At 49.6% G+C, this 27,917-nt stretch overlaps 9 protein-coding genes across 11 annotated transcripts; 6 read left to right on the top strand and 3 right to left on the bottom strand.

Moving 5' to 3' along the window:
• Positions 1-726: 726 nt before the first annotated feature.
• On the top strand, positions 727-3,340 carry FVEG_15492 (hypothetical protein; the record flags this gene model as incomplete). The annotated part of the gene is made up of 2 exons (XM_018904620.1): positions 727-2,770; positions 2,817-3,340. 2 exons carry the CDS (start codon positions 727-729, stop codon positions 3,338-3,340), a joined length of 2,568 nt encoding a protein of 855 aa, XP_018748967.1.
• Positions 3,341-4,025: 685 nt separating this feature from the next.
• Positions 4,026-4,814, top strand: FVEG_15491 (hypothetical protein; the record flags this gene model as incomplete). The annotated part of the gene is made up of 1 exon (XM_018904619.1): positions 4,026-4,814. One exon carries the CDS (start codon positions 4,026-4,028, stop codon positions 4,812-4,814), a length of 789 nt encoding a protein of 262 aa, XP_018748966.1.
• A 943-nt stretch (positions 4,815-5,757) lies between these two features.
• On the top strand, positions 5,758-6,345 carry FVEG_04510 (hypothetical protein; the record flags this gene model as incomplete). The annotated part of the gene is made up of 1 exon (XM_018892295.1): positions 5,758-6,345. The coding sequence occupies one exon, from the start codon at positions 5,758-5,760 to the stop codon at positions 6,343-6,345; it is 588 nt and encodes a 195-aa protein (XP_018748965.1).
• Positions 6,346-7,080: 735 nt separating this feature from the next.
• FVEG_04509 (hypothetical protein) lies at positions 7,081-9,663 on the top strand. The gene is made up of 4 exons (XM_018892294.1): positions 7,081-7,392; positions 7,442-8,644; positions 8,694-9,065; positions 9,114-9,663. The coding sequence occupies exons 1-4, from the start codon at positions 7,357-7,359 to the stop codon at positions 9,519-9,521; spliced, it is 2,019 nt and encodes a 672-aa protein (XP_018748964.1). The 5' UTR covers positions 7,081-7,356; the 3' UTR covers positions 9,522-9,663.
• A 108-nt stretch (positions 9,664-9,771) lies between these two features.
• FVEG_04508 (hypothetical protein) lies at positions 9,772-9,876 on the top strand (the record flags this gene model as incomplete). Its single annotated transcript, XM_018892293.1, has 1 exon — positions 9,772-9,876. The coding sequence occupies one exon, from the start codon at positions 9,772-9,774 to the stop codon at positions 9,874-9,876; it is 105 nt and encodes a 34-aa protein (XP_018748963.1).
• A 2,376-nt stretch (positions 9,877-12,252) lies between these two features.
• FVEG_04507 (hypothetical protein) lies at positions 12,253-15,876 on the top strand. The gene is made up of 2 exons (XM_018892292.1): positions 12,253-13,189; positions 13,238-15,876. Exons 1-2 carry the CDS (start codon positions 12,618-12,620, stop codon positions 14,967-14,969), a joined length of 2,304 nt encoding a protein of 767 aa, XP_018748962.1. The 5' UTR covers positions 12,253-12,617; the 3' UTR covers positions 14,970-15,876.
• Positions 15,578-18,635, bottom strand: FVEG_04506 (poly [ADP-ribose] polymerase). 2 transcript variants are annotated; one of them, XM_018892291.1, is made up of 3 exons: positions 18,390-18,635; positions 16,119-18,307; positions 15,578-16,056 (listed from the first exon to the last, which is right to left on the bottom strand). In XM_018892291.1, exons 2-3 carry the CDS (start codon positions 18,231-18,233, stop codon positions 15,934-15,936), a joined length of 2,238 nt encoding a protein of 745 aa, XP_018748961.1. In that variant the 5' UTR covers positions 18,234-18,307; positions 18,390-18,635; the 3' UTR covers positions 15,578-15,933. The 2 variants fall into 2 exon arrangements, with proteins under 2 accessions (XP_018748961.1, XP_018748960.1); XM_018892290.1 differs by having other exon boundaries at positions 16,119-18,635.
• A 492-nt stretch (positions 18,636-19,127) lies between these two features.
• On the bottom strand, positions 19,128-21,301 carry FVEG_04505 (hypothetical protein). 2 transcript variants are annotated; one of them, XM_018892288.1, is made up of 3 exons: positions 21,215-21,301; positions 19,444-21,143; positions 19,128-19,380 (listed from the first exon to the last, which is right to left on the bottom strand). In XM_018892288.1, exons 2-3 carry the CDS (start codon positions 20,924-20,926, stop codon positions 19,343-19,345), a joined length of 1,521 nt encoding a protein of 506 aa, XP_018748958.1. In that variant the 5' UTR covers positions 20,927-21,143; positions 21,215-21,301; the 3' UTR covers positions 19,128-19,342. The 2 variants fall into 2 exon arrangements, with proteins under 2 accessions (XP_018748958.1, XP_018748959.1); XM_018892289.1 differs by having other exon boundaries at positions 19,128-21,143.
• Positions 21,302-21,486: 185 nt separating this feature from the next.
• Positions 21,487-27,839, bottom strand: FVEG_04504 (hypothetical protein). The gene is made up of 2 exons (XM_018892287.1): positions 27,080-27,839; positions 21,487-26,985 (listed from the first exon to the last, which is right to left on the bottom strand). The coding sequence occupies exons 1-2, from the start codon at positions 27,132-27,134 to the stop codon at positions 21,773-21,775; spliced, it is 5,268 nt and encodes a 1,755-aa protein (XP_018748957.1). The 5' UTR covers positions 27,135-27,839; the 3' UTR covers positions 21,487-21,772.
• Positions 27,840-27,917: the final 78 nt, after the last annotated feature.

Raw genomic sequence — 27,917 nt, 5'->3', positions numbered from 1 at the left:
AGGTGTTGGAATCTGCCTTGTCAATAGATACGAATAATTAAACATTCTTACCAAACTCACATGCGAAATAGTGCAAGGCTAACTGCCGAATATTCTGCTCAGTGGAAATGACACATGATGGCTTTACCCAAATATCGATAAGCTTAAATGGTCTAGACTCCTTGTGGTATTGAGCTAACCTTTCTTGGCCGAGGGATTGGAGCCTTTTATACGCCTCCAAGGCCGGCCAGGGAGTCATAATTTAAGTTCTTAACATATCAGCTTTATGCTGTAGCCATTGGTCAGTCATCGTGGTATCGATGTCTAAGTTGCGGGCTAGAAGTGTTATTTGCAGTTGAGATTTGTGGCTGTGAGCTTATTCCGGCAGAGAGAACCTAGGTCTAGACTCCAGCTCAGTCTTGGCATTCCCTCTTTGCGACCATCTAACTCTCAGCCTTACAACACCACTCGCCTGTTGATCCAATAGCAGCCTCGCATTTCTCAATAGCTCAGCTGTCCTGGTCTTCCAGGGAGACGCCACGCCTGGATTTTACGTTTAGGTTATTCTGCCGTCAAGGCGGAAGCCAATGATGGAGTTGCAATGACACCGTGAATGCCCCGTAGCATTCGGAGAGGTGAACAGCCGGGGGGCTTGGGCTTGGGCGTTGGAGGTTGTGGTAGTTTAATAAAGCCTCTTTTCCTTGCACGCAACTTCAAGTTGGGAACACGAACTTTGCGGTCGTCAAGATGTATCAACCACCATATGTGCAGAATGAGCCGTATCAACATTATCAGCCATATCAGCAACAACAGCCGCAGCAGCAACAGACTACCTACGAGTATAAGCCTGTAACTGCACAAGAGGTTTATCCTGTCGAGACAGATGCTGGACAACCTGAGAAGAGGGAACGAGAGAGGCCTGATTACCGGCCAATTCCTCTACGATGGCCCTTCATCAGCGCGTTGATCCTTGTGTTGTTGGGTCTTATGGGATTGATCATCTATGCTACCCGCACGTTAAACGGTGATGATAAAACGGCGAGGCTCGAGAGTCGCTCGTTTAGAATCACGAACGAGGATCTGTTCTACATGAAGAGGCAAGATGTCGCGAGCGAACCGTCTCAGCCGGAACCAACAGTCGATACCGGAACTGGAGAATCCCAGGCCTCAGAACCTGAGCCTCAGCCTATCCCTACAGATGACGCACCTGCTGCAACCGGTGATGTCGAAGGCGGCACTTTGACAACAGCCCTCGTCGAATCAGTCTTTACAACAATGGTCACCGAGCCAGGTTCAATCGAAGTCTCCAAAACAACCGAGCTCATCACAGAAACCGGCGAGACCACCCTCACCGAAACCATCACCGAAGCAGCATCGACTTTCACATCCTACATCCCTGAAGAGTCAGTCCCCCCTGAAGAATGGCAGCCTACAACAGTCGTCCAACCCGGCCAAACAAAGACCCTCATCACCGTAAAAGAAAACGGCGCTGTCCGAACAACCGTTCGAGAAACTACACGGACTGGTCCACCAATTGTTTACGCTTCTGTTGGAACGACAACGATCTACTCTGTTCTTACTATCGATTCAGAGGGCAAAGTTGCGAAACCCCCTGTTACGAGGGTTAGAACAAGTGAGGTCGCTGCTACGGTCAAGACAGTAGTTGATGCGCCCCCACCTGTCACTATGGTTCAGACTCTGGCGGATGGACAAGTTATAACGTCTGTTTCTACACCGATTGGGACTACGCGTGTTACGACTGTGCCGCCGACAAAGGTTGTTGTTACGGATGTTGAGACGCCGACTGGTGATACTAAGATTGTTGTTGAAGCTACGACGCATACTCTCACGCATTCTGGATACTTTATCGGAAAGTTTCTACCGCCTATCGTTGCTGTTCTTCTTGCAATGGGAATCCGAGCGTTGAATCAGTCGGCACAGCAGTATCAGCCCTTTGCTGCGCTGACAAGACAAGGTGGTGCTCTAGGTCGCGAGGCCTTGTTGCTGAGTTTCGATGGATGGATGAGTATCTATCTCCCGTTCAAGCTGTTATTCAACAATCAACCTCTTCCCTTCCTTACGGCACTCGCTCTGTGGGCATCCAGTATCGCGGCCCCGTTGTCCAGCGAAGCCGTCGGTCTCAAGATCTACGGAAGCTGCAAAAAGAGCGCCATCGACGGTTGTGCTCTTGAACTTGGTGTCTCGAAGACATCTGCCTACGCTCTCGTCGGACTTCTCGGCGCAATCGCCATTCTTCTAATGTTCACACTTAGTGTTATCAGTCGACACTGGCGAACTGGCGTGTTTGCGAATCCCTGGTGTGCTGCCAACACGGCGGCGCTTGTTGCACGTAACCCTGAGATTCGATCGATGGGTGCTCAAGATTGGAAAGACTTAAAGGGCACTGTTACGGAAAAGAGGTTCGCTATGGGGTGGTTCCGTAACCAAGAAGGTAGAGACGAGTACGGTCTTGTTGTCGTTGGTGATGTCAACCGTGATATCATGGCCCCTTATGGTAATACACCGTACGAAGAGGGTATGGCATATCGACCTCAAACTCGTCGTCGAGCACCGCAGACATTCATGGCTTTGAGTTTCTGGTATCGCTTCACATTCCTCGTGTTTCTGATCTGTCTGCTTGGCTTCATCAGCTACTATCACTTTGTTGATACGTTTAGCCACTTGCCCAAGAATATGAAGAAACTCATGGAGAGTCAAGACTTTGGTGTACGATTTGTTTGTTCTGCACTTGGTGTTATCGTTGTCTTTTGCTGGGAGTTTCTCTTCACTAGTAAGTACTCTTTGCCCCCTTTTCGATGTATATGCTGACTCTTCAGGTGTCGCTGTTATCACACCATACCGTCGAATGGCTGAAGACCCTCAAGTTCCTACACGATCAGTCCTCATGACACCAGCAACAAACCCAGTCTCAGGCTTCTTCGTCGCCCTCCGAATCCGCGACCCTCTACTCTTCTTCACAGCCTTCACCACCCTCCTCGCTCAGTTTCTCCCAATTCTGCTCGCCAACGTACCATACAGTCTCACACAAACAAGTGAAGCCCACGAGATATGCTCCCGTCTGAGCATTGGCATTCTTCTCATCATGGTCTTTGCCATGTTGTCGAGTCTGTTGGTCAAGTGGCCCGACTTGCCCGTCGATCCACGAAGTCTGGCTGGTGCACTTTGGTACGTTGCTGATGCACCATGGGTCAGAGGTCTTGAGGGCGTTGCGGCTATGAGTGCGAGGAAACGAAAAGAGGCCGTCCAGGGGCTTGGGGGAAGTTGGACGTATGGACCTATTCATACGCCTATGGGAGAGAGGATGTGTATTGAGCATGGAACCACTGGATTCAGAAGATAATGTATTTGAAAAGGGGTGACGTATCTTGTTGGACGATTATGATAAATAATAATTAATGAAACTTGGAGTCTCCAAGTATAACTGCAGTGCAATATAACATAAGTGTACATTAATTAGCCGGACGGTGAGATGTGAATCACAGGGTGCATAGGCATTTGGTGCCGGAAGAAGTTAAAATAACTATTGTTTACTTAGGGAAGTGGTAGAATTTGTTCGATCAAGCCAAAACTCAGGGAACCCCTTGCTTTAGCAAGTTCTTCCTATGGTATATGGACTGACTAACGCTCAGTACCTGGCGTGTTTTTGATGAGTGTCACATGGTATGTCATAACCTGCCTCATGTTTGCTAGCTTAACAGACCCTATGGAGTAAATGCTTTTAGAGACAGTTGACCTAGTAGATGCCACTGGAATGGGAGTCAGGAACATGAAGAGGAAGTCAACTGCGTAGAACAGGGCGTAAGTGTACATTGACTGGCTGGAGCGCGAGTTGATAGCTGGGAGTGGCAGAACCCTGTATTGGCACTGGCAAAGGACGTTCCCGCGAGTGTTCATGCCATGCATCCAATATCTCCAATGTATTCTCTTCTGTGTTTCTGTCTCCTCTTCTCCTCACTTTTCACTGCTATCACAGTCAACGTCAGCGAATACAGACAACATCAACATTTCACACCGACAGAAAAAGGATGCCCTTCAACAACCATCGCTATAACCTACGCAGACACCCATACGAGGGCGGTCGAGACTTTGTTCGTCCTCAAACCGGACGAGGTCATAGTCGTGGCCAGTCCCAGGGGTTTAGAAATGCCACACCAGGTCAAAGCTACGGTCAGCAGCAATGGGAAGACGAGCAACCCGCATTGTATCCTCAAGGAAACGATAGAGTTGCCAACAACTACCATCAGTCCGATAACTACCATCAGCTTGCTCCTCAGCAACTTCCACTTACTGCAGTAACTTTGTACCCCCAGCCTCTTTATGCTGAACCACTTAGCGCGGCAGTCAACAATGCTATTCGTCTCTCATTGAGCGACAAGTACCATCAGGATCAGGACCAGCCAGTCATTCAAAGCCAGCCGGAGAGTCACAGTCAAGAAGTTCACCCTGAACAGGCCCTGAGAGACACTAAGCGCAAGAACAACACGGAGCATGGCGAACAGACGAACATGAACCATACTGCGGACCACCAAACTATGTTCAGTGATCGCCATGACAGCATGTACGAGGAGAACGCGAAAAATCAGGTGGTTGACTATGGGCTACTTAAAGCCAAAGGTAGTGCAACCTTCATCAACCGCGAGGCTGCCATCCAGGCAATTGAGGGCATGTTCCAGCAAGGCGAGCCAATCACTCTCTCTTGGAATTCAGGGATACCCACAGCACCACCAGACATGCAGCTTCCAAATGCCTTCCCACACGGCAAAGCGACAGCGGATAGTCTCAGCCCGGGACAGCCTCGCCCTGCAGCGAGCTGATCCCAATATCTACTTCAAGCTGAGAGACACTAATACTCGCCTAGCAGCAGCTACTAGATCTGTGGTAATTGCCAATGCAGAGGCCACACAGTAGCTACGTGCCATCGAGTCAGTGAATATGGCTTCATTCGTGGTTGTGCCATCTGCAACACTTCTTGTCACAACACCTGGAACTGCCATGAGTTCCCAAAGAATGACATCATTGAAATGATCAACATCATGGTCTTTAGCAGGGACAATCTGCCACTTCTGGTTGGACAGTTTTGGTATCCGGTGCTGTTTCACTATATGCAGGAAAATCCAGACACTTTCGTCCCTGGACTCCCGTGGAGTCTACAGCACAGCAAGAGATTTTACATATCTTCCGACATTCACGATCCCTTCCTCCTTGCTCAGCATCGCTGTAACACTGAGCAGGTAGGAGGTATCGACCCTCGGACCTTTTCATGGGAGATTACAAAGGCCTACTATGGTAGGTAGAGACATAAGCGCAGGAAACTAACTATAACCTCACGCAAACTATAGGCAGTATAGTTAGGAATAGCTAGGTATTGAATAAGAGTTATAAATGAGTCTATTCTTAAGAAAAAGATTATTAAAAATAATAAGTTTCATAATTATTAAATCTTTAAGTTTATTACTAATCAGTTAACTGCTTAATAGCCTACTTTCAAGTTCAGCAGTCATGAACTGCCTCAGGTTATTAGCAGTGGCAGGACCGGCAGGTAGGTGCGTGCTGTTGCTTCCCTTTTGTTTTCTCTTCCTTCCCACCTTTATCTCTCGTTTTCCTTCTTCTTCAACTTCAAACTTCATCATCGTCAATATTTCTGCTCCCCATCCAAAAACAATAGCAGCAGAAGCCGCAACGATGATCAACCAAGCTTGTGGCAACAACGGCAGAGGTCGATTCCGACGAGGACGCGGTTAGTATCTCAGAGGAAACATGGGTCATCCTCAAAACGGAGGTGTCCCAGGGCAAGCGCCCGTCCCTTTCCCTCCTCCCCCTCACCCTCCTCCTCCAGTTGTGGCATATCCAGCGTATGGACAAGTCCCTTATTCTATGCCGCCGCAACCGTACATCTACCCTCCCTACGCCTCGGTGGTGTACCAAAACGCTGGGCCACCGGGATATTATCCTTATGCGAATCCTGTGCCTGTATACGTACCTCTACCCCCACAGGGTCAGGTGAATCAAGCAGCTCAAGGTCAAGCGCATATGCCTCAGCTCACTCAGGGCGAAGGCAATCACCCGGCTCAAGTCCCAGGCCAATATCATGGTTCAAGTTGGCGTCGCCGCCATCGTAGTCGCGTTCAAGCTCGCGGCCGGGGTAATGGCAGAGGTAACAGGGGGCAGCCAAACAGGCGTCAGGTAGGCCGCGACAATTGCTTCCCGCGACCCCAGAACCTGGAGAGCCTTCCTGAGCCATTTAAGAAGCTTTTCACGCTGCTCGATTCTGGTGCAGATGTTTCAGATTCACTCCAACTGAGTTCCGATCTGGACAGTCGAGGGGTCAAGCAAGAGCCACAATAGGTTTCTGCTCGTGATTACCGGACAAGCTGTCGTTGATCAATCAGGCGTCAACAGTTATAGAATGCCATACTCCCATGCACTAGTGGATCTGGTGACCGAGATATTTCCATCGACCATCTGGTGGGCATATGCTCAAAGAGCCCCGTTGGCCATGTGTAGGGACCTCAATGTAGACATTACGAGCCCGTTGTGTGTGGCAGAACCTGCAAACGCCAGCGACCTCGTGGCTAGATACGCTTTCTGGGTTCTCCGAGAATACTCGAGGGCCCATGAATTCTGCTGAAGCGGCCATGGCCTTCGCAAAGGATGAAGAACATGGCCCAAGTAGGCGATTGAACGATGCTTGTCATTGTGCCTTGAGAATATTCGATGGCTCAAAGGTAGGAAACAGTAGTCTTTGTTTCATGGTGCACCAGCCGAAAACTGGCGCGCTGACCAAGACACCTCAATTGAGGTCCTGGTCTTCTATTACAACACGCAACTTGACGTGAGCCTGACAAGGAACATCGGGGAGTTGCAGGAAATAACCCGGAGATTCGCAAACATCACCTCAACCATGAACACATGGTTAATGCGCGTATCGGTCATTGAATCCTATGATTGGATACAGGGCGTCGTATTTTGCGGAGACCCCGCACGCCATCGCGGGCCAAAGTGATGTGACGGGGAGTACCCGATAACTTTATTGGACACCCGTGGTTGACGAGATCAAGTTACCTTCTTTGCACAGAATGGCGTGCTTCCAATTTCTACAGCTGCCACCAAGGAAGATGATCGGAACTTGACCCTTTCCGAGGTGAATTGTAGTGTGCTAGCGAGGGAACAGAGTTTGTTCCTTGCACTATCATTTCGCGGAGCGGGATATGACACTTCTGCCCTAAGTCACTACAGTCGATAGCACTAGTATTTCGGAAAAGAGATATCCGCCGTTGAACATTAACCCTCAGTGAATTGGAATGTCGGCTCGCCAAGTTCTCCAAATACTCTTCAACAGCACTGCGAAAACCTGAAATGAAAGCGGCTTGCGTCCAATGTCGAGTCCGAAAGGTATGTACAAACTTAGTCCCCGGTACTCGATCGGTACTAACTCCTGGAGGTCCGATGTGACGGCACAGTTCCTAAATGCCGTACCTGTGAACGACTCAACTTTCAGTGTTCCTTTGAACAGGATGGCTCCAATGGCCAGTCTGCGCCTCGTATGCCGCCAAAATGCCGTGGCGCGAAAGCCTGTCAGGAATGTCGGGCGATGAAGGTCCGATGTTCTGGCGATGTTCCGAAATGTACCAATTGTACAAGGCGAAATAGACCGTGCACATATGTCTCAAAAGCTGGGTCATCAACAACGGAAGCTTCGTCGTCTCGAGACGACTCGGTGTCCGTGACAACATCTCAGGCTGCTGTTTCGCCCAGAAAACAACGACCAAGTATCGCTTCAAGCTCCCAATCAATCCCCTTTGACTCGATAGAAGAAGGCCCTCCTTTCATTCCTGACGATGCGATAATATCGCTCGTCAATCAGTACTTCGAGCGGCTCTATCCCCTTTCTGCCTTCTGCTTCCTCCACCGAGCCACAGTCATCCAAAGATGTCACGACAAGACCATCGATCGAGCGCTTCAGTTGGCCATTTGCTCTATCACGGCCATCTACTTCGACCAATGTCAAGGCGAGCGTGATGCATGGGCTGGAGAAGCTGAGCAGCTTATACTCGACCGGCTCGAACAACCTTCCATTTTCAAGATACAGGCGTCCCTCCTCCTAATACGATATAGAGCCGCTGTGGGACAGTTCCCCAGGGCATTCATAATGGCTGGGCTTGCAGCTAGATGGGCTGCAGCGATACGCCTTAACTACGAACACTCCAAATTAAGTCCTGTCGCTCAAGAAGTTCGCAGGCGAACATTTTGGTCTCTGTCCTTGCTTGAGGATAGCTTTTGCGTTGGTCTTAAAGAGTTCGAACTTTTTGATGCCGACACAATATACTTACAACTCCCCTGCGAAGACGCCGACTTTCAGCAAGAACGACACGTCCCTACTGGATACTTACAGCCTGCTAAGGGGCTCGAGCCAGAAATCCTGAGAACTCGGGCAGCGTTTGTGCGGGTGGCTTTCATTCGAAGAGCGATTGTAAGGCTCAATCGACGAATAAACGTGAAAGAGGTCAATCTCCCCGAACTCCTTTCGTCGATGGAAAAGTTCCAGAATGATCTTCTTCGCTTAAGGACTAGACTTGCGCCTTGTGATCAATACCCACCCTCATATACACAAGACATTCGTTTATCGTCACAATACTTTGTAATGGTAAGCATCATTTGTATGATGATATGAATTGGCTAATTTATCTGACTAGCACATGAACTGGCACTTAACCCACTGCGACCTTTACCGAATCTTCCTCACTGGATATCCTGAGACTACACCAGAACCCATGATTGAGGGTATTTCCGCAGCCGAGAAGGGTTTGATGAAAGACAAGTGTCTATCTCATGCAGAACAAATCGTCAAAGTCTTGTCGGACTTTGTGCAGCATAAGGAAGAGAATGAAATACTTGAGTTTGAAGCAGCTATCTGTGCGTACCATGCGGCGAGGTTGGTGCTTTTCGGAACATACACAGGCAAGGACAATACAGGTCTGCCCATGCAGATGGCCATCAATAAGGCACAGCTGTGTCTAGATGTCATCACACGATACTTTGCATTCTCAGAACAACTGAAGTCCATGGTAAGCCTATCCCGCCCCCTGAGATTCAAGCCGCTGACATGATAATAGCGACAAGAACTTGAACGAGTTATACAGCAACACAAAGCGTGGCTTGAGTCTTCGGACCACCGCGCCATCACAACAACGACTGATCCAAATCCGGCCCAATCTTCGAAGCTCGCCAAAGATGCATATATCCGCCAGCGACTGGCGATACACAGTCTTCTTCGACAATCCGATTTCGTCGACGACAGTCATGATGCAGCTCCTGCAGCTCCAACTGAAGTAGAAAGTGAGCAGCAATCTCCTGAACAGCAGACGAATTGGGGCATCAGAGACCCCGTTACAGATCAAAATTTGATGTTTGGTCTGCCTTACGGCGGAGGGCTGGATTTAAATGCATGGGCATCGAGTATGGCCGGAAATCAGGACTTGAATGGGCTTTTTACGGATTTTGACGAGCAGTATATGTACTGAAGATGGAGGCATCCTCTGGGGGGACTAATATGATAAGTAATAATGACACGAAAGTTACTCATGTATGACACGTCATCTCTGGCCCAATGTTGGAGTCTGGGCAGTACTCCATCGGATCCCAATCGTAGTCATTGATCCCAACATAGTGATATTTACTGTTCCTCTGATTACTGAGAAGCTGTTGTAAAGGTCCATTGAGTGGGAGGCTCTAAAATTGGCCGCCCTGGCCTATGGATTCACGACATCCTCAATGAGGTTGTTCAACAGTCTCTGGACGTGCTCGCTCCGTGGCAGGGATAACAATCGTGAAGAAGAGCCGCACATCCACGAGAAGAGTGAATTTGAGTCCAGCTGAAAGCCAAGACCTCTAGGTAGCATCCTCACTCCCCACTGCCGAGACGCAGGATCCTCCTCCGCTCCCACGGACCGGGCCGGACGGGGATCACTTACGGGTCTCGGCCGGGAAATATGATTATTGGATTAATAGATACACTGCAGGATCTTGGAGGCAGAGCCCTGATCTGGGGCTTGGATTGATGCTTGATACTCTCGTATCTATAGATGTCTATAAATATCTTTTGCTTACACGAAAATGTGTTTGTTTAGTCATTAATCTTCCGTTTAAATTATTGAGATTAATCCTCAACAGATAAATAACTTCAAGTAATTGATTTTCTTCTTTTCCTTGGCATAGGGCTATTCAAGCGCTTCAGAATCCCATGATCTGCTCCTCTTGAGTATAGAAGTACGAGGTATTAGGAACGAATCCATAGATACTCATCTTAAAGATTCAAACTTGACGCTTTGTTCATCGACATGTCTGTATATCTGTTAAACTTCCAGAATGGATTTTAACAGTACGGCTCACTTGAGCAGATTAGTCTAGCAACTATTGCTAGTCTGGCAGCTAAATTGGGCTGCGGGGAACAGTTGGGGAGCAGGGGAGCTCTCTCAACCTCTTGCTAGTGCTCGCTGATATCAACTCGCGTGACGTGACCCAGAATATTAAAAGAGACCGAGAGATAACAATTCAATTTTTAATCGCTGGCCAAAGTGTCTGTTTATTATACCTTATTCGCCGGTGAAGTTCTCTTAGGGGTGTTGGCATCGACGAGGCCCATCAATAGCGTGGCTAGACCAAAGCCTGGTTTCGATGCAGGTTAGATCTCCCTTGCACGCTAGTCGTTTAATGCCTTAATTGGATCTTGTACATCAGCCATCAGCAAGCTATGAGGAGTTGTTTGTGTGGCTTCGTACATGGTCAGACAGTCGAGATTGGCTGATGATCATGACATTCGAAGAGATTTAAGCCATGATCAATACCGACATGATCATGACAACCAGATTGCTGAGATGTAAAATAGTGACTCAAAGACGGTTTCACCAGATTTCTTCAGAGTACATACGCCACAGACTCTGGGCCACGTCCAACAGCAGATAAATCTACGGAGTAGACACCACCCAAGCATCTCAACGGACGCAGGAAACACGAGCTGGAGCCGGGGGGAGAACGATGATATTCCGGGAGTCGGAGCGGCCGTCGGATAAATGACGCAGGTGTTGATTGAATGGCGGTAATAGGACAAGCGTCACCCTGCATATCCGCTAGATACAGGCGCTAACAAAGGATTTGTCCATCTTTGCATCGGTTGGTCGCGACCTTGATCAGCTCACTTCGGACCGTCGGTATCCCTGACCGATTGGGTTGTCCTGAAGGAGAGTCTTGCAGTTTCCAAGGATTGAAGGATCGAGATTCATGCGTAGAATTCGCCGAACATGATGATAATGTTTGTCTTTTCGTATTGTCCATCCCTTCGTTCTTAATTGTTCTTAATTGTTCTTCTGATCGTGACCGGTTACATCGGTCAACAACGTTCAAAAAGCTTGCTTAATCCCGGTCGATTAACCTGGTTCGTAGCGGAGACTATCAAGCCCAAGGCGCCGGGATCGAACGGGCCTGACCCTTTCTGAAGGCGTCGCTTCTCGGTCCATTCTGTCTCTCATTGGTATCCCCAGGTTTTGCTGACTTGTCACATCGTCAATAGAGTTCCTGATGATGCTTTTTTTCGAAACGTCTTTCTCGGCAGATTCCAGCCAGAGCCTGGACAAAAAGGTCCGGGGAAATTCTGCGAGAATCAAATGGAGAAATGGATTGGCTGGTTCGGACATCTCGCTGTAATGCTGTGTAGCATCAGGTGCCTGATTGATTTTTGGTCCCCGTTTCGTTTCGTTAGCTTAACTGACTCGTGTAATGAATGCTTCGATCGTAGCTTGGAGGGGAGCTCTATATTTTAGACGCCGATAGATAAATAGCCCAACAAGGACGTTTGACGGACCGGGAGAGACAGACAGATAAAGCTTTCACTATGAATATTGTTAGCGGTGACCTTTTCGTGACATCCGTGGCTCGCGAATGAGAGAGACTCGGGTACAGGTACAGCTTTTTCTGCCAAGCAGGCTTAGGCTGTGGGCCAAATGGCAGTCCACACAATGTCGTTCCATGAGTCTTGTCGCCAGAGACCAGAGAGGTTCATTGATTTGGAAGGGAAGATGTCAATTTGTACGTCAGTTTAAAGATTAATTGCGTGCTTGATTTAGACTTTAATATGTCTGATCTGGGTGAAGATCTGACCAGATACTGACAGCTTCCACTGTATCAACACCCAATTTTTAGGATGCATAAACCCAAGTGTAGGCCATTCCGGTCCCGCTTTCCCACCAACGCAGAACCCGGACCTAGACCCAGAAACCCCAGGCCAGGGCCACACCTTCCTTATCTTACCCACTATGTGCGCTACCTACCTACGTACGTTGTTTGTTTGTCTCTAAGTATTGCCCGCCTTCTGACTCCCACCCAAACCAAACCCAACCTAGCATCATCATCACCACCTCGTCACCCAATTTCTTCTTCTACCTGAATAAAAAAACAAGCTACTTACAGTCAGAATCGTTTTCCCCACCTAAAGACCCTCGTCGGACTTGACGTTGGTCTCGGTGGATTGCCCTCGAAACTTCGGAACTCGCTGCTAAAGCTCATATTCATGATCCCCAGTCTTTGAGTCCCTCCATGCGCCTAAAACCTCCCACCTCGTCGCCATGGATCTCGCCTCCGCCGCTGGCGACCACCCGAATAACCTCATTTCCTCCCTCGACTCTCCTCTCCCCGCCCCAAACACTTCCTCTGCCTCGGGCATTCCTCAGCAATCCGTGAACCCATCCCAGCCAGCCTCTCACGCCAATTCTCCCGACCGCAAACCCAAAAAATCGTCACTGACCTGCGTCACCTGCCGCGCTCGAAAAGTCCGATGCAATGGTGCGCGCGACATCTGCTCCAACTGCGAGCGACTTGGCTTTCCATGCTCCTACGATGACGGCGACGCCGGTGCCTTGTCTGGCGCTCTGCCGCGCCGCCGAGTTCGACAAGCTTGCATCAGCTGTCATAGTCGAAAAGCCCGATGTTCCGGACACATGCCTTCATGCGATCGCTGTCGCTCCCAAGGCATTGAATGCGTTTACCGACCAAGCAAAAGGGCGCGCATTACAATGAGAGGCGAAGGCCGAAGCCCGCAGAGTCAGGAAGGTGATCGAGAAGATGGTCACAACGACAGCGACCCTGGGTTGACCGACCCGGCTAGTACCGCTACGCCTCAAGGGTTTGCACCTGAAGTGTAAGTCAATTTTGTACTTAAACCTCCACTGGCTAACAACAGCTGTAGCCCCTTTCCAGATGAATCCTTCGATGCTTTAATAGGCCGGACTTTTAACAAGTTCTTCAACCATGTCCATCATATTCCCATGTTCTCTTTTCTCCATCGAGCCTCCCTTGAAGGACGATACAACACAGGCAAAGTTGAAAAGGCACTTCTGCTGGCCCTGATTGGCATTACTTCGTACCTCACGGATATGGGACCGGGCATGAAGGAATATGGCGAAAGATGTATCGACGATGCTGAGGCTCTCATTTTTGCCGATTACACTCGGCCTTCAACCATCAAAGTACAGGCGCTTGTCCTGATTATCAAGCATCGTATCCTGTCCAAGAAATCTCCAAGCGCTTTCATGTTGCTGAGTATCGCTTCCCGATACGCCGCAGCCTTGCGTCTGAATCACGAAGCTCCAAATCTTTGTTTCCTCGCCCAAGAGTCTCGCCGTCGACTCATGTGGGCACTCTACTGTATTGATTCGGGTGTCTCGGGCGGCTATCGTGACTACTCTCTTTGGAGTGCTGATAAGATCCATGTAGGATTGCCATGCAATGAGCGCAACTTTGAATTTGATCTTCCACAACCTACCGAGAGACTTATTCATGATCCCGACAAACCTCGAAACCCCCAGGCCGAAGATGTTGGAAGTCTAGCTCTCCACATTCGCATACAGCACATGCGACGACGAATTATGGAATTCTCTCGACGCGTTATGTTGTCTCGAAATACCAAGCCCGATGAACTTCAAGCCGGTATCTGGGGACTTCAGAAAGACCTCAGTGATTTTGCAACCCATTTACCAGCATCTTTTCAATTTTCAGAAAGCTCATTGCGACTCCGAGCCTACTCTCCTCGAATATGTACATTCATCATGATTCACGTTTGGTGGCACCAATGCCAGATCGATCTCTACCGTCTTGCCCTAGGAGGTTTACGGGAAGCCCTTCCTCGTGTTATCCTTGCATCTCTCGACGATGCTTTTGTCGATCATTGTCAACGACAATGTGTCGAGCATGCCATGTCAATGGCCAATATCTTCTCATCTATGCACAAACTCAACTCGAAACCTGTGACTGATTTGGATATGGCTATCTGCGCATACCAATGCGCCCGCGTGTTGACATACGCGTATCATACTAATGCTTTGAAATATGACCTCAACTTGGAAGCCGTCATGGAACGGGCAAAGATTTGCCTGTCAACTATCAAGTCCTGCTGCGCGGGAAAGACGGCTGAAGGAATTCAAGCAGATCTGGAAAGGTTAATAACTCACGGAATCGCCATCCGTGGACCCTCTGCAACGCCAGATCAGCACGGTCGACTCCCTCTTGATAATGGCTATTCGCAGCAACCCTTACGACACGGTTTCGCGAATGATCATACCATGAGCGACGCCAACCAGTTCAGCTCAATGAACCATGTTTCGATAACCGCCATGACCGACTCGACGTTCCCTCCTTCGCTCGTCGCCGATCCATGGGTCCCCGAAAGTCAAGTCTCGCCAGACTTGCCACACCCAAGTACCGAAGCCCCAGCCCCTACAAAACCAACCGTGAGCGTTCCCGAGATAGTGCCACGTCAAGACTTTGGAATTTCAGAGATCAACAACGCCTACGATGGAGGAACCGATGGGTTAGGCACGGACAGCGGGTTGGAGTACGGGATGGGCCTTGATCAGAATCTTTGGATGCCAAACAACGATTGGCTAAGCATGGATGCTCTCAATGGAGGAGTTGGAGCTTGAAATGGATTGGATCAGGCTAGAAGACTTGAATTCCATTCGAGGAGTTTCAAGAGTTCTTCAGAGCCATCTACACCATATTTAGTGTCGGATCTCGCTGTGGGTCAATGACACCCCGAAGCCCCGATTCTCAACCCGATGATCCGACAAACCCTCCGAAGGCAGGAGTACTTCCAACGAGGCGATGAAATCGAGATATCCAGACGAATCCGAATTCTCGAGCTTGGAAACCGCCGCCTTACACCTTGGAGACGACACAAAAACGTCCACCACAGGATAGAAAATCAATATCGGCTGATCCACCCCCTATCACTTATCAAAAAGCACGAACTTTGAGTCATGAGAACCCTCGGGCATGTTGCCGGTGTCTATCTCGCAGTGCCTGATAAAAGCTCGATTATACAGTTGTTAGAGCTCATCTTTACTACCTCAGTGGTTTATTCGCATCCGAAGATCACGTTCAGCATCGGATCTTGACCTTTCAAAGAATGAGGACCACAACAAGCTAAGAACATACTATGCATAATCAAACCACAATAACACTCATCTACGTTCGAGCAAGAGTTGGAATATTGGGAAAGAACAATCACGGATACTTTAGGGATATGATACCCTTGACGAAATAATGCGCAGATGTTCTAGATAGTGTATTATCTTTATGTACATACAGTAGTCTGAAAGACACATGAGAAACGAAAGACAACATCAAAGTCAAACACTACCTGTCCGTATAACGCCGTTGTCATCCTATGGTCCACTGCCAGTAATGACACTGACATCTAGCAACCGCTTTTCTGTTCCTACATATCAAATCATCCCGCTTGTGCGCCAGTACAGAGATTTATAAATAGCGGCGAAAGAAAGAACCAAGATGTCCCAAATGAGCAGTGATCTCACATTCATGAAGATGTATGATCGCTGATTATTGCATGGGCAAGTATTGTCGTTACCAGTTCGCGGCATTCTCCTATATCTTGACGCGGAGGAGGTACCGCAGCTTGACTTGAGCGACATCGTAAACGATGTACTCGTTGTAGTACAGACGGGCATCGGAAACGTTGGTATCACCAGGTTTGACACTGGGATCGGGCTGAAATAATGTTAGAACTTGTATACAAGGTTGAGCAATTGTTGGAGGGACTGATAACTTACCATCTTGATACCCTTGAGGCTTTCATGAACCACGCCGGCATCGATCCACTTGCTGGGGCCGGTTCTTCCTTGGCCCCAGGTACTGTGCATGCCCTTCTTCTTTGCGTCAGTGCCAGCATTGTAGCTAGAATCGACGAGCTTCTGAATAGGATCACCAAGCTCGGCCTCACAAAGCAGAAGTAAAGCCTCGCCACCAGTGTTGTAAGAGCAACAGTATCCGGCCGACTTGGAGGACATATCGGCGAGATAAATACCCTTGCCGAACATGTAACCTGACACAGGAGCTTCGGGAGGGGCAATACGTAGACCCTGACTAAGGATACCACCGTAGTTTGTTGCTCGCGAGCCGTGCCACAGAAGACGACGATCGGAAGAGATCTTGGAATATTCAGAGTTGTCAAATCGCTTGAACTCGCCTTGTCGCTCAATGCGGAAGATATCCTTGACTGTGTAGCTCATGTTATGAGTAGAACCGCGGGACTCGTTGAGGTAGTTCTTGAGATGACTGAACTCGCTGCTCTTGTGGTCAAGAGGAGTCATCTCCTCAAGGCCGAGACCCTGGAACTGGCGATCGAGAGGATGGATGGTATCTCTCGTCTTGCGGTCAATCTTCATGATCTCAGCAGCGTCCTTCATGTCTGACAAGCTCTCGAGAAGTTCTATTTCCCGCTTAAGTAGGGTGTTGTCGCGGATGATAGGTGGCCGGTTTCGACCAAAGGCGTGGGGAATGAACGAGTAGTAGGTGTTGGAAAGGTGCTCAGTAGCAGCAGACATGGACATGTTCCATTTTGATACGGCAAGGGTTGGGTCGTCAATCAGGGCAGCGAGATCTTTGAGCTGCTGGAAACCGCGAGTGATAGTTGTCTTACTCAGCTTGCCCAGTGGCAGCTTGTTGGCATCGTAGTTGAGAGATGTCATAGCCTGTTGGAAGTACTGCTGGTTGAAAATGAGTTCCATCAATTCCTTGACGGGCTTCTCGAGTGTACACTCAGGAGGAGATGCATTATCTTCCTCATCATCTGCCTCCTTCTTGACAGCCTTCTTATCGTCCTCGTCGTCATCATCAGAATCGGGGTTGTAACTACGCTCGACGAACGCATACTTGCCAGGCTTGGGGTTGTCGGTACGGTTGTCCCAGGCGAGGCCTGACTTGTCCTTGAACTTCTTCTGGAACTGCTTGATAGCGTCATCAACGGTTCCGTTTCCAAGGATGGCCTTCTGACCCATCTCTCCAACACGGCCCCAACGAGTCCATGTCTTGAAGTCAGTGGACTTAGGATTCTTCAACACCTGAATTCGGTAGAACTTGTTGTTGTTTGCAGAAGAGTTGGTCTGGTTCAAGGAAGCATCATAGATGAGACCAGAGTCTGGATCAACATAAACTTGATAGGTGGGGAGGGTGCAGTGCTCATCGAGAGGAATTGCGACATCCTTCTTCTTGATGAACTGGCCTTCAGCAACAACCTTTTCTTCCTCCAAGTTCTCCTCAGGCTCATCCTTGACAGCAGCTTTGCCCTTAGCACCCTTCTTTGCAGCAGCCTTGGGCTTAGCTTTAGTCTTGGGGGCCTCCTCCTCTTCAGACTCATCTTCAACGGGGGCCTTGTCTTTGGTACTCTTCTTGACCGCCGTAGGCTTAGCCTTCGCTTTAGGCGCGACGCTGGTGCTCCTTGCGCGCTTGGACTTGGGTTGGCTTTCCTCCTCGTCATCCTCATCATCAGCGGCAGGAGGGGATCGCTTCTTTGATTTGCCATTGGTTGCAGCTTTAGCAGTGCCATTGGTCTTGGAAGCAGAGTCCCAGATATAGTCGTCAGCGCTCAGCTTGTTACCCTTGGAGTCGATGTCAATGAGCCACGTGGGGTCCACGACAGGGAGGCCCTTATCCTTGGCCGCAGTGACTTTGTTGCTTTGGGAGTTAAAGTCATCTTGAGTAGAAACAACATGGGTGGTGGCCTTTGTGACGCTTCTGGTGAAAGATCCACCATGCTTGCGGATGAGAGCCTCGAGAGAGGAATGACTGTGGTTAATGTCGTCAAACTTGCCGCTAACTGCGATCGTACAGCCGTCCAGAGGTGGATCAGCTGGAGGGTTCGCGGCAGCTCTTCTTCTAGGAGGCATTTTGGCGGATGTGAGATGGAGAGTGGTATAAGAGTAGAGGGGGAATGTTAGAGTTTAGAGAGGAATTGTCTCAACTTAAGACAAAGTTAGCAAAACTCGTAACAGCCCTAATCATCCGTCGCGTGGAGAAAAGAGCTTGGTTCAGGGGCGTCATACCCAACAACTTTGAGCTGAACCGAATGTAGCAATCGCCGAATCTCAGGGCGAGCGATCCTTGTCCAATGGTGCGAGGCGCAAATTACGAGATGGAAATAAGTTGAAGAAGATTATGACGATGGGGAGAGGAGAGAATGAGGTGAGTTGAGTTAAGGAGAAATTGAAAAGTCTAGAGATGAGGTTGGCGGCTTCCCATTTTAAAGGCTCCCGTAAGCTTAAGCTGATATGAGGTGACGTCCAGCTGAATGGGAAGGTAGCACGGGCATCTAGGCTGAAACCCCCCACTTGGAGCGATCCCTTTGACAGCTGGGGCAGGGTGACAGAAAAGTCCTGTTAGTGGGCTCTGGCCATTAAAGGAATAAAAGAGACCGTTTTTGGTGGTTTTTAAGCTCAATTGAAAGAATGAACAGTATAACAATATATAATCTCACTAGCACTTGGTTCAAGTACATTATTCTGTCTGACCCATAGAAGTCGAGAAAAAGACCTGAAAGCTCAGTGCTTACAGAGTTGACCTGAAAGCTCATTCTGTCACCCCCAAATCACCGAGGAGACGCGCTCCAGGCACCAACGCGTCAATCGATCCTAATTCCAGGTGCGACCCCGCCACGAGATCATGTGATATCAATTAAACCGGCCGAAGTGGGAATCGCTGCCTGGAATAACTGGATCATGCCTGGAAGTTCAGGGGAGAGCGTACCTAGCATCCGATGGCTGGGACTGAAGAGCTACAGCATCCGATGTCTTGATTATTGGTAGACGACTACCGATGGGAGGTAAGAAAGCTTAGGATGTCTATCCTAAACGACGAGATGATATTTAGGTAACTTTAGGATAGTTTAGGCCAGCTTAGAAGAGTTTAGGATGAGTAGTTTAGGATAATTTAGTGTAGACTTAGAAGACCTTAGATTAGGTCCTGAATAATTAAAATGCAATCCGCCTGATACTCTCAACTATTCCTCATCATCGTCGTCGTCGTCGTCGGAATCATCTGTATCATACATCGTTAGCCAACCCGGCGCTTACAGATCAAGCGCATATAGGTCCCAAATACCGTCGTCATCCTCATCCTCCTCCGCACTGCTATCTTCACTCGGCCATTGCACGTTGATCTTGGGCATCATCTCGTGCCCAACGAAATACCTCCAATCCGTTCCGGTATACTGCTTCACGCTTTCTTTCGAACCTTCGAAGGCGACAAAAGACCGGCTCGGTCGTGACGCCCACTGCTGCTGAGGAAAACTGATTTTGATGTGCCGCAAATCGAGGTTGGGGATGTCTTTCAGCTTCTCTAGAAACTTATTCCAAAAGCTTACTTTTGGCGGCGTTCCTGAGTGGCCATCTGGGAGCCGTCGCCGGAGGGTGACCTTGTGTAGCTCTAGTCTCTTGAGCGTAGGCGCGAATTTTCGGGTGACGGCGAGGAGGTGTTGAGGCTCCACATTCATCATGCCAAAATTGAGCTCTTCCAACTGGTGGTATTCAGGTGAGGGTTCAGGGGGCGCAAGAGGTGATCCAGGGGCAGAAGACGGCCCAGGTGCTGGAGGCGCTGACGATGTAGCATTCTCGCGACCTAGCCACCCAAGAAGCATACCGGGACCAGTAACACTACTATGGGTCTCGTTGATGCGCAGGTGCTTGATGTTCTTTAATTTGAGGAGAAACCGGCGAAGCATCATATCCGCAGTCGACGAATGGCCAGCAGCATCGTCGCTAGAGAAGTCGCTGCCGCCGAGCAAATCGATATCGATGTGTAGCTTCTCAAGATTCTCCAAAACAGGTGTGACCGAGGCCTCCATATACGAAGGGATATTGAAGGCACAATCTCGCAGATGATTCCTAGAATGCGACATGTGCTCAATGCCCTTTGGCTTCGCACCCGCCTGGCCGAGGGCGAAGAGCACAGATGTGAAGATGGTGCTTCCGTAGGCTGTAGAGGTATCGGGTCCCCAGGCCATACCGCTGTTCTGGCCAGGGCGAGACCCCGTTTCCCTCAAAGCTGTAGTCGATCCGTAGCTTGTCCACTGTCTATTTGGGCCATCGCGTGTGCGGCGGACCGAGTTGAAGTCGCGAATGACAACATCTTCAAGATTCTCCAGGTTCTTGAAGGCCTCTACAAGCATATCCCTGTGATACCCCGTACTCAGCAGAGAGAACTGACCATTGTACAACTCCATCTGCCTCGCCGTCCTAGCATTGTGGCCGTGGACTTGCAGGGCGTGCGCAAATCTGTCCAGCCCAAAATGCACTTTGCGTAGATGAGGACTGAGTCTACTCTTTGAGATGTCAATCAGAGCCTGTAGACTTGTTTCTGAGATCATAAACTGCTTGCGGGTGAAGAACTCATTGGTAAAGGTAGTGTACAAAGCCTGCTCGATTGAGCGACATGTCAGACGGACATTCCCTAGTTCAGGAGTGGTGAGGAAGTAAGTAACCCGTAGGAGAACCTCGAGAGGGATTCGTTGGAATGGAGAAATTGCTGTTGCAGCCGTCGAGGGGGTACTGATATCGGCCATGGCGGTGTCTGAGTCGGCTGTCATGTTGCGAAGTTTTGCAAAGTTCTGTAAAATTTGATAAAACTTTATAGAAACTTAGGATGAGTTTTGTAAAGTTTAGAAGAGGAAGAGATGAAGAGAGAGTTGGCCGTGTGAAAAACAAGAGTAGGTTTATCGCGTGGGTGATAAAGTTGTAGTAAGTTAATCACAGTGGTAGATCTGAACAGGCAGCAAACAGGCAGTCGCTCCACTAAATGTACGTCTAGATAGAGACGGGAAGTGTCAGTAAAGACTTCATGCCAGTGGCACGTACGTACTGCTCGATGTACTTACGTGACTCAGCGTCCAACTTGCACAACTCGTGCAATCAAGTCACAGCTCTTTTCTGTGTGTATTCTTAGATGAGAAGATTGAATGAGGTGAGAACATGGAATTGATCAAAATGACGTTAAGGTTCGGATGAGGGGACCTTGGACGCTATTGATCCACCGAATCATGGCCCTTGCCCCTTTCTCACATCCCTCCATTCATCCAATACCATCAGCTTTCAGGGTATTTTAGTCTAACATGTCACTTGAACAACGATCCACGATTGAATAAGAATGAAGGGGAAGCAATCCAATAGTAATAGCATTTTATGTAAAAGAACTGGCTTTCTACCAGTATTAACACCATACATGCCCACACATGGTATCTCATGTAACAAAAAACCCTGCGTCAATGCATATATCCATAAACATCTAATCATGAAAATGCATCTAAAAAATAAATAAAAAAAAGTCATCTCGCCCTCTATAAAGCATCCATATAAATCTTATAGACGCCCAAGCGCCAAACATAAAAACACGGGGGGTATAATATTCAGCACCAGCACCAGCACCAGCAAGCAACTCAGCGACCACCCATAAACTCATTCTGTCGCAGGAAGCTCGTCGCCAGCTCGTCGCCTCCATGCTCAGCCGCTTCCATCCAGTGAACCGCGACACACATCAGTCCTGGGTCACTTCTCACATCGCTCTCCTTGCCTTCGCCTCCGCTTGAAAACCCGGTGCGGCCTCCTCCGTTGCCCAGACGTCCATATTTGTCCATGACTGTCTGCTTAAACACCTCGCGAGGCTTTGAAAGAGGGAGCGTTGTCCGCTCAACGTATTCCGGGTTCGAAAGGTAGAACAACGCAAGCTCGCGCTGTGCTGTTGGGAATCCTTCCTTGGCCGTGATTGTCCACATCTTACCCGCGTCATCCAATTTGTATGTTGTGGATGGCGGTGGCGGTGTGCCTGTTGTAGACTGTGGCACGTCTGGTATCGTGCTGTCGTTTGGCTTGCGCACATGCGTGTGTGCTGCAACTACTTCATCTGCCATCTCAACCATTGTTCGACACACTTCTGACTTGAGCTTGAGAGCTGCCAGTGCAGTATTCCAGAATGCTTTGCCACGTTCCTGCTTGTCCAGCACCGAAGGTGGGACGAAAGATGCGATGAACTGCAGGTCGCGGAATAGTGTCTTTGGTCGGATTGATGCTTCTCGGAAGAGAGCCTGCAGCTCTTTGGTGATGATGTCGGTGTTGACGTTTCCTCCCGACATAATTGACCTTGTCTCAGAATTGGCCTGTCGAGGACCGAAGAAGGGCGTTTGAAGTTGAGATTGTTGCGCTTGCGATCGGCGTTCTCTGACATTGTCGATTGTCCCTTCCAGTGGTGTAGGACGGGCATTGGTGTTGTGCTCCGTTACCACGCTTGACCCAGCATCAGATCGATTCCATCGTGGCCTCTTCTGTCCGCTTGATTGCAGCGCAGCTACAATAAGGTTCTCAAGTTCATGCAGAGCATTGAGCTTCGCATAAGGGTTGGGGTGTACGCAAAACATGTTCAGCAGTCGCTGATATGCCTTTTTGAAAGGGAACTCTGTCTTCTCTTTGTCTTCCTTCGCCACCGACAGGCGTGGTGTGGAGGCGCTGGTGCTTGATTCCTCAGTAGAGCCCAGAGGGAGAGATTCCGAGGTTTCTGAAGCACGATCATCACCAGCGCCCCGTAGATTGCCAAAACTCTTCTTCTTCTCAATAACTCGTGGTCGCCCCGAACTTCGCTTCTCCTTGATCTCGGATCGACGTCGAGCTCGACGATCCAAAGCGTCTTTACGATCAATGCACTGCTGTCCCAACTGATCGAACCAACCATCAGTCTCAGAGCCCCGTGAGAAAACTTGGTTGCCGAGGTCGGAAAGTAAAAGGCTGGTGAGGGATTGTCTCAGTTCGTTCAAGAAGCGTGTCTTCTCATCATCAACTTTCTGCTGCTGGAAAACTGTCTCTTGAGATGATGCCGACGTTCCGGGACGTCCTGTAGAGAAGCTTGAAGTAGATGGAGCAGTGCCGTGATGAGCTGGATGAGAGAATGTGGTCGAGAGGTTGGTCAGACTTGTGGTAGGAGAATACCCCCGAGAAGCTCCTGAACTGGGAGACATGATCGGCTGGAACGGTGACCAGAAGGTGCTTGCCGAGTCATTTGTGTGTGCAGGCGAAGCACGGTCAAAGTACTCTTGCCCATCGAGAATATCTGAGAGCGCCGAGCTTGCCCGAGGCATGCTCTGTCGAACTGAGTCAAGTGACTGCTGGCTGGGGCTGTGAATTGACAGCGACCTGAGGTCTCGCGCAAGGGAGTTGGGCCTGCTGGAAGTCGGACTGAACTTGCGATCTTGTTCGCTGATGATGCTTCCAGAATCATCTCCATTCCAGGAAAGTTCCTTTTCTCTGGCCCTTGCGCGATCATATCCAAGCTTGTCACGCTTGTACAGCTCACTGGACCACAAGACAGGCGCCTCTCGAATAGTCTCACCGACCAGTCTTGATATGCACTTGTCAACCTCGTAGCAGAAGCGGTGAATACGTTCTTCACCCCTACAGAAGTTCTCGATGCCACGGTTCTGAAGCCAAGCTGCAGTCGCCTCGGCAGGATCATCGCTCAGTTTGTTTGGTCCTCCTTGTTCCTCTGACGCAGCAAGCAGATCCATGATCTGTGATTCGGTGCGATACAGATAGGATGCACTTGGACCTCTGGCCATATGGGCACGAGATCGTTGGAAAGAGTTCCAGCGACGAGGCATGCCCATGGTCTTCAGGGCTTGACAAATATCGCGACTGTGGGCATACTCTTTTGAGTTGCGCACATCTGTCACGTACCACATCTTGTCACGCACAGCTCGTACCCGCTTCATCATGCGATCGATGATACCCTCGTGGCGTTCTTGACTCTGCTTCAGCCAGACGAGCCAAGCGTCATACTCTTCAATGGCGGAAGCAGATCGACGGATAGAGTCTCTGGGGCCACGAGAGAAGATGTTGATGAGGACTGCGAACCCATTCTCTCGAAGCGAAGGGGACGCGAGGGCATTGAGCTGATTGAGTGTCTTCCAATACTGGTGAGACGAGACAAAGTCGGCAAGAGCCTTGGATTGTGACGAAGCCGCCTTGAGCATTGTAATGAGAACGGCTTCTGGCTTGTCGTCCTTAGTCTCGACCTCAGGGATAGAGGCCTCTCGTTTATCGTTCGTCTCTTTGCCAAGCTGTTTCCTGTACGGGTTGCGGCTGGCCATTGACCGCTCTGTGGTGATAATTCTAGTCTTTGACTTGTATCGCTTCAAGCCAGAAGCACGGTTACTCAATTGTGTCTTGTTTTCAGGCTCGAGGCTTCGAGGGATCTCATAGTCCTCGACAAGCTTGAGGATGGAGTCTCGAAGCTGATGGTAGTCCTTGCCGAGTTCGGGTCCATCTGGAGCATCTTCCTCGTCCGTGTCAGTGCTGGATGAGTTTTCATCGTCATCCAGTTCATCATCAGGGTCGAATGTCATGTTTGTAGAAAGACTCTTTCCATCAGCGGAGATGAAGAGCACAAGCCATCGCTCAGCGCAAGGGTGGCATGATCCACGGACAATGTCAGAACCAAGATTCTGCGTCATCTCGTGGAGTGCCAGGCGCAGCCGGTAGCCGTCATCCTCATATTTGTTCAGACGTCTCTGCATCTCCGAGTCCATTGCTGGTGGAGAGTATCGCTGAGGTGTCACAGATGTCTGTTCGTCTAGATACCCGTCTCTTGTGGTAGTGTCACTAAATACCGAAGAAGCGCTGGTGCTGATGATGGAGGCAGTCTCAAAGTTGTTCCTTGGGTTTGACATGGAGATGGGCTGCGAGATAGCAGACATCCCGGAAATAGAGGCCGGTCCTGATCTAAAGCTTCCTGAAGCCGAGTGGGGTCTTCTTTCGGGGAATATGGCATTCACCAAGGTCGCGATATCAGCAGGGCTAATTACCAGATAAGGATGGACCTCCTTGGTTTCTCGCAAGGACGTGATGGACCTCGCTGGAAGGAGTTTGGCAGCCGGAACCTTGGATCGTGATCCTTGGAAACGAGCGAGAATACTTTCCACATGGCCCTTGATTTTCGGTGGGATGTCCACAGGAACACATGTTGCCGAAGGCTTACCACTCCACATGCTGGAAACATACTCATGAGCCTTCATGGCTACCTTTTTAAGGATTTTTTCGCGCGCATAAGGCGTGATGTGATACTCGGCCAGCATTCCGTACGACTCTGGATGGATAATGACGCCCAAAAGGAAAACGAAGAAGAGGCATCTCCAAACTAACCAACGGGAGGTGTTTTCGACATACTTGTTTTCGAGCTTTCTCAAAATGGCATTTCCAAGTTCCAAAAGTCCTTCAGGGATTCCAGTAGCATCTTCATCGTCGACAAGCTCAAATAGTTGGTTTACTGCGCGCTCGTAGAACTCCTTGGCTGCAACTTCATCTGAATGGTTCCAGTCGGATAAGTTGAATCGTGTCCCATGCTGGTCTTCTGCTCGGTCGAGCAAAAAGGCTCCATCCTCGAGGATCTTCATCAGATACCATTCCATATTGGATTTGCCAGACCAGTCACGCATTGCCGTCCAAATATTGAGAACTGAAATCAAGAAATGCTCCCCAGTGGATTTGGGTTCAGAGATCAGTCGTGCCAAAGCAGTAGCCCAGATTTCTGTACGTCGTTGATCCTCAGAGCTGTCAGGCCCAGCAGAGTTGGCAAAACAGGTGTGGATGAGGATGGACAAGGGGTCGTGTCGTTGGAAAGACAGCAATCGTTCTATATCCACAGCAGTGCTGTTTCGTCCGGACGCGCTTGCGTGAGCTCTACCTCCGGAACGCCCATGGAAAGGAAGGACGGATTCCACGGGCTCCAAACCTTTATGATAAGACAAGAATGAGTTCAACTCGGAACTTGACAGGGAACATATACGAGTAGCCAAATAATCCGGGTTTGTACGGAGCTGTGTGAGAAAATCCAAAAACGTATCGCGAGCAGAGGCAGAAATGTCGTTCAAAAATGGTGTAATGGATTGGAGAGGACCAAGAGCTGCCGAGTTAGTAGGGGTATCCAAACTTTCAGAAGATGCGAGACCGGCTGAGGCGAGACCTTCCATCTCAGGATCGAGAAGAGCATAACGACGAAGTTCATCGCAGCTGTTGCGTACATCATGGATGGCGCTGTGGAGAGCGGCAAAGTTCTCCTTGTCGTCACGACGGAAACTGTCGACCAAATTACGATGAGCTATTTCTCCGCAACGGGTTAAACGGGCACTGAGAGCGGTAGAAACCAAATTCCTCTGGAGACGCAGACGGGTGTTTGCGCGCTTTCGCTCCTGGTATTTGGATAGTCGTACTAAATGAGCCAGCTCCTCGAGTGTTGTACTTTCGGATTCGGGGGAAAGATGTGGATTTGTGTATTGCGAAACATCTTGTAATAATGGCTTAAATGGAGAATGCCCCTCACTGTCGTTGTCGCTGGGCTTTAGAGACGAGACCCGGGGGCTATTTCTTGGTGAAGGCTGGCCTGGCATATTCGGCTGTGCCACAATGGGCTTTCTTGACGACATGACTGGTGAATGTTGTTGACCATGACCCCGATGGTCTCTGTCTTCGGTCTGTCGTTGTGATGTCTGCTTCGATTCACGGGTTGGGCTAGGGCTCGGAGAGCGTCGTCGTCGAGATCGAGATGGTTGTACATGAATATCGACAGATGGCGGGGGCGACCCCGAATCTTGCGCTACAGCGGACACAGCTACTGTTAATTAGCAAAAGTTGTATGCAGAGTCAGGCACAGCCAGCAGTCGGGATGTTCAGACTATGGCTGAGGGGCAACGTCGGAGACGTACTAGGAGCAGAATGAATGCGGACAGGTGAAGACAAAGATCGTTGCATAGAAACCATTCTGAGCTCAGGGAACTCTATGTCGCAGATGAGCAGCTATTATAGCTGTCGTGAGGCGCCGCTCACTGGCTTGTAAACAAAGGTATATGACTCGACAAATGCAGGCGGAAGAGCAAGTCGCAATGAATACGTGGTTGTACGAGGATTCGAGAACGGGTGCCAGACCTGCCAGCGAAGATTGGAGCAAGTAAGGAATGACAGGGCGCGAGGTTGGAACCTGAGATGATGGATGGCGCGTTCCAAAAAGTTCTAGCGTATGAAGGACCAGGATCGTATCACGAGTTGGAGTCGCACGTCGAGTTTTGGTCAAAGCAATGCAAGACAGAGAGATACGGAGGACGAGGGAGGAGTATGTCTATTGCTGCTCAGGAGAAGAGGAGAGAAGAGAGAAGATGTGGGAGGAGGGAGTTGAGGGGAGTATTTGGAGGTGGGGGAGGAGTAGGTAGGTAGGCAAGGCAAGGCAAGGTATCGTGGGAATAGAGGGACTATGCTATGGATGATATGGTGCTTGTAATAAACAGCGACAGAAGGGGCCTCACAACTGGCACCTGTCGGTTGCGCCGACCGACTGCAGCATAGACCAGACGCTGATGCAGGCAGGCAGGCTCAGACAAACCAGAAACAGAAACAAACAACCATGAACAACGAGATCGGACTGGACTTGGGACTGGGATAAGCACAGGATCCAATATGATGGGGTAGAAGTATCCCCTCCCCGTCCCTCCCCTAGGTACGCTACCTAGCTACCTCGCTATAACGGACGGAACAGGCGGTGCGCTACGG

This window comes from Fusarium verticillioides, chromosome 4, assembly GCF_000149555.1.
Source record: "Fusarium verticillioides 7600 chromosome 4, whole genome shotgun sequence".
Classification (NCBI taxonomy): Eukaryota; Fungi; Ascomycota; class Sordariomycetes; order Hypocreales; family Nectriaceae; genus Fusarium; species Fusarium verticillioides.
Note: the sequence above shows the minus strand (reverse complement) of the source record. Positions and strands in the feature narration are given on the sequence as shown.

What these genes read in the sequence shown, in the direction of transcription:
- FVEG_04509 (XM_018892294.1), top strand. Translation starts at nt 7,357, where the DNA reads ATGAAAGCGGCTTGCGTCCAATGTCGAGTCCGAAAG. An exon ending in TCCAATGTCGAGTCCGAAAG is followed by an intron (nt 7,393 to 7,441) that starts GTATGTACAAAC and finishes TAACTCCTGGAG; the next exon opens with GTCCGATGTGACGGCACAGT. An exon ending in CAGAACAACTGAAGTCCATG is followed by an intron (nt 9,066 to 9,113) that starts GTAAGCCTATCC and finishes ACATGATAATAG; the next exon opens with CGACAAGAACTTGAACGAGT.
- FVEG_04505 (XM_018892288.1), bottom strand. Translation starts at nt 20,926, where the DNA reads ATGACAGCCGACTCAGACACCGCCATGGCCGATATCAGTACCCCCTCG. An exon ending in GGAGGATGAGGATGACGACG is followed by an intron (nt 19,381 to 19,443) that starts GTATTTGGGACC and finishes TGTATGATACAG; the next exon opens with ATGATTCCGACGACGACGAC.
- FVEG_04506 (XM_018892290.1), bottom strand. Translation starts at nt 18,233, where the DNA reads ATGCCTCCTAGAAGAAGAGCTGCCGCGAACCCTCCAGCTGATCCACCT. An exon ending in GCCTCAAGGGTATCAAGATG is followed by an intron (nt 16,057 to 16,118) that starts GTAAGTTATCAG and finishes ACATTATTTCAG; the next exon opens with CCCGATCCCAGTGTCAAACC.
- FVEG_04504 (XM_018892287.1), bottom strand. Translation starts at nt 27,134, where the DNA reads ATGGTTTCTATGCAACGATCTTTGTCTTCACCTGTCCGCATTCATTCT. An exon ending in CCGCATTCATTCTGCTCCTA is followed by an intron (nt 26,986 to 27,079) that starts GTACGTCTCCGA and finishes AATTAACAGTAG; the next exon opens with CTGTGTCCGCTGTAGCGCAA.
- FVEG_04507 (XM_018892292.1), top strand. Translation starts at nt 12,618, where the DNA reads ATGGATCTCGCCTCCGCCGCTGGCGACCACCCGAATAACCTCATTTCC. An exon ending in CAAGGGTTTGCACCTGAAGT is followed by an intron (nt 13,190 to 13,237) that starts GTAAGTCAATTT and finishes CAACAGCTGTAG; the next exon opens with CCCCTTTCCAGATGAATCCT.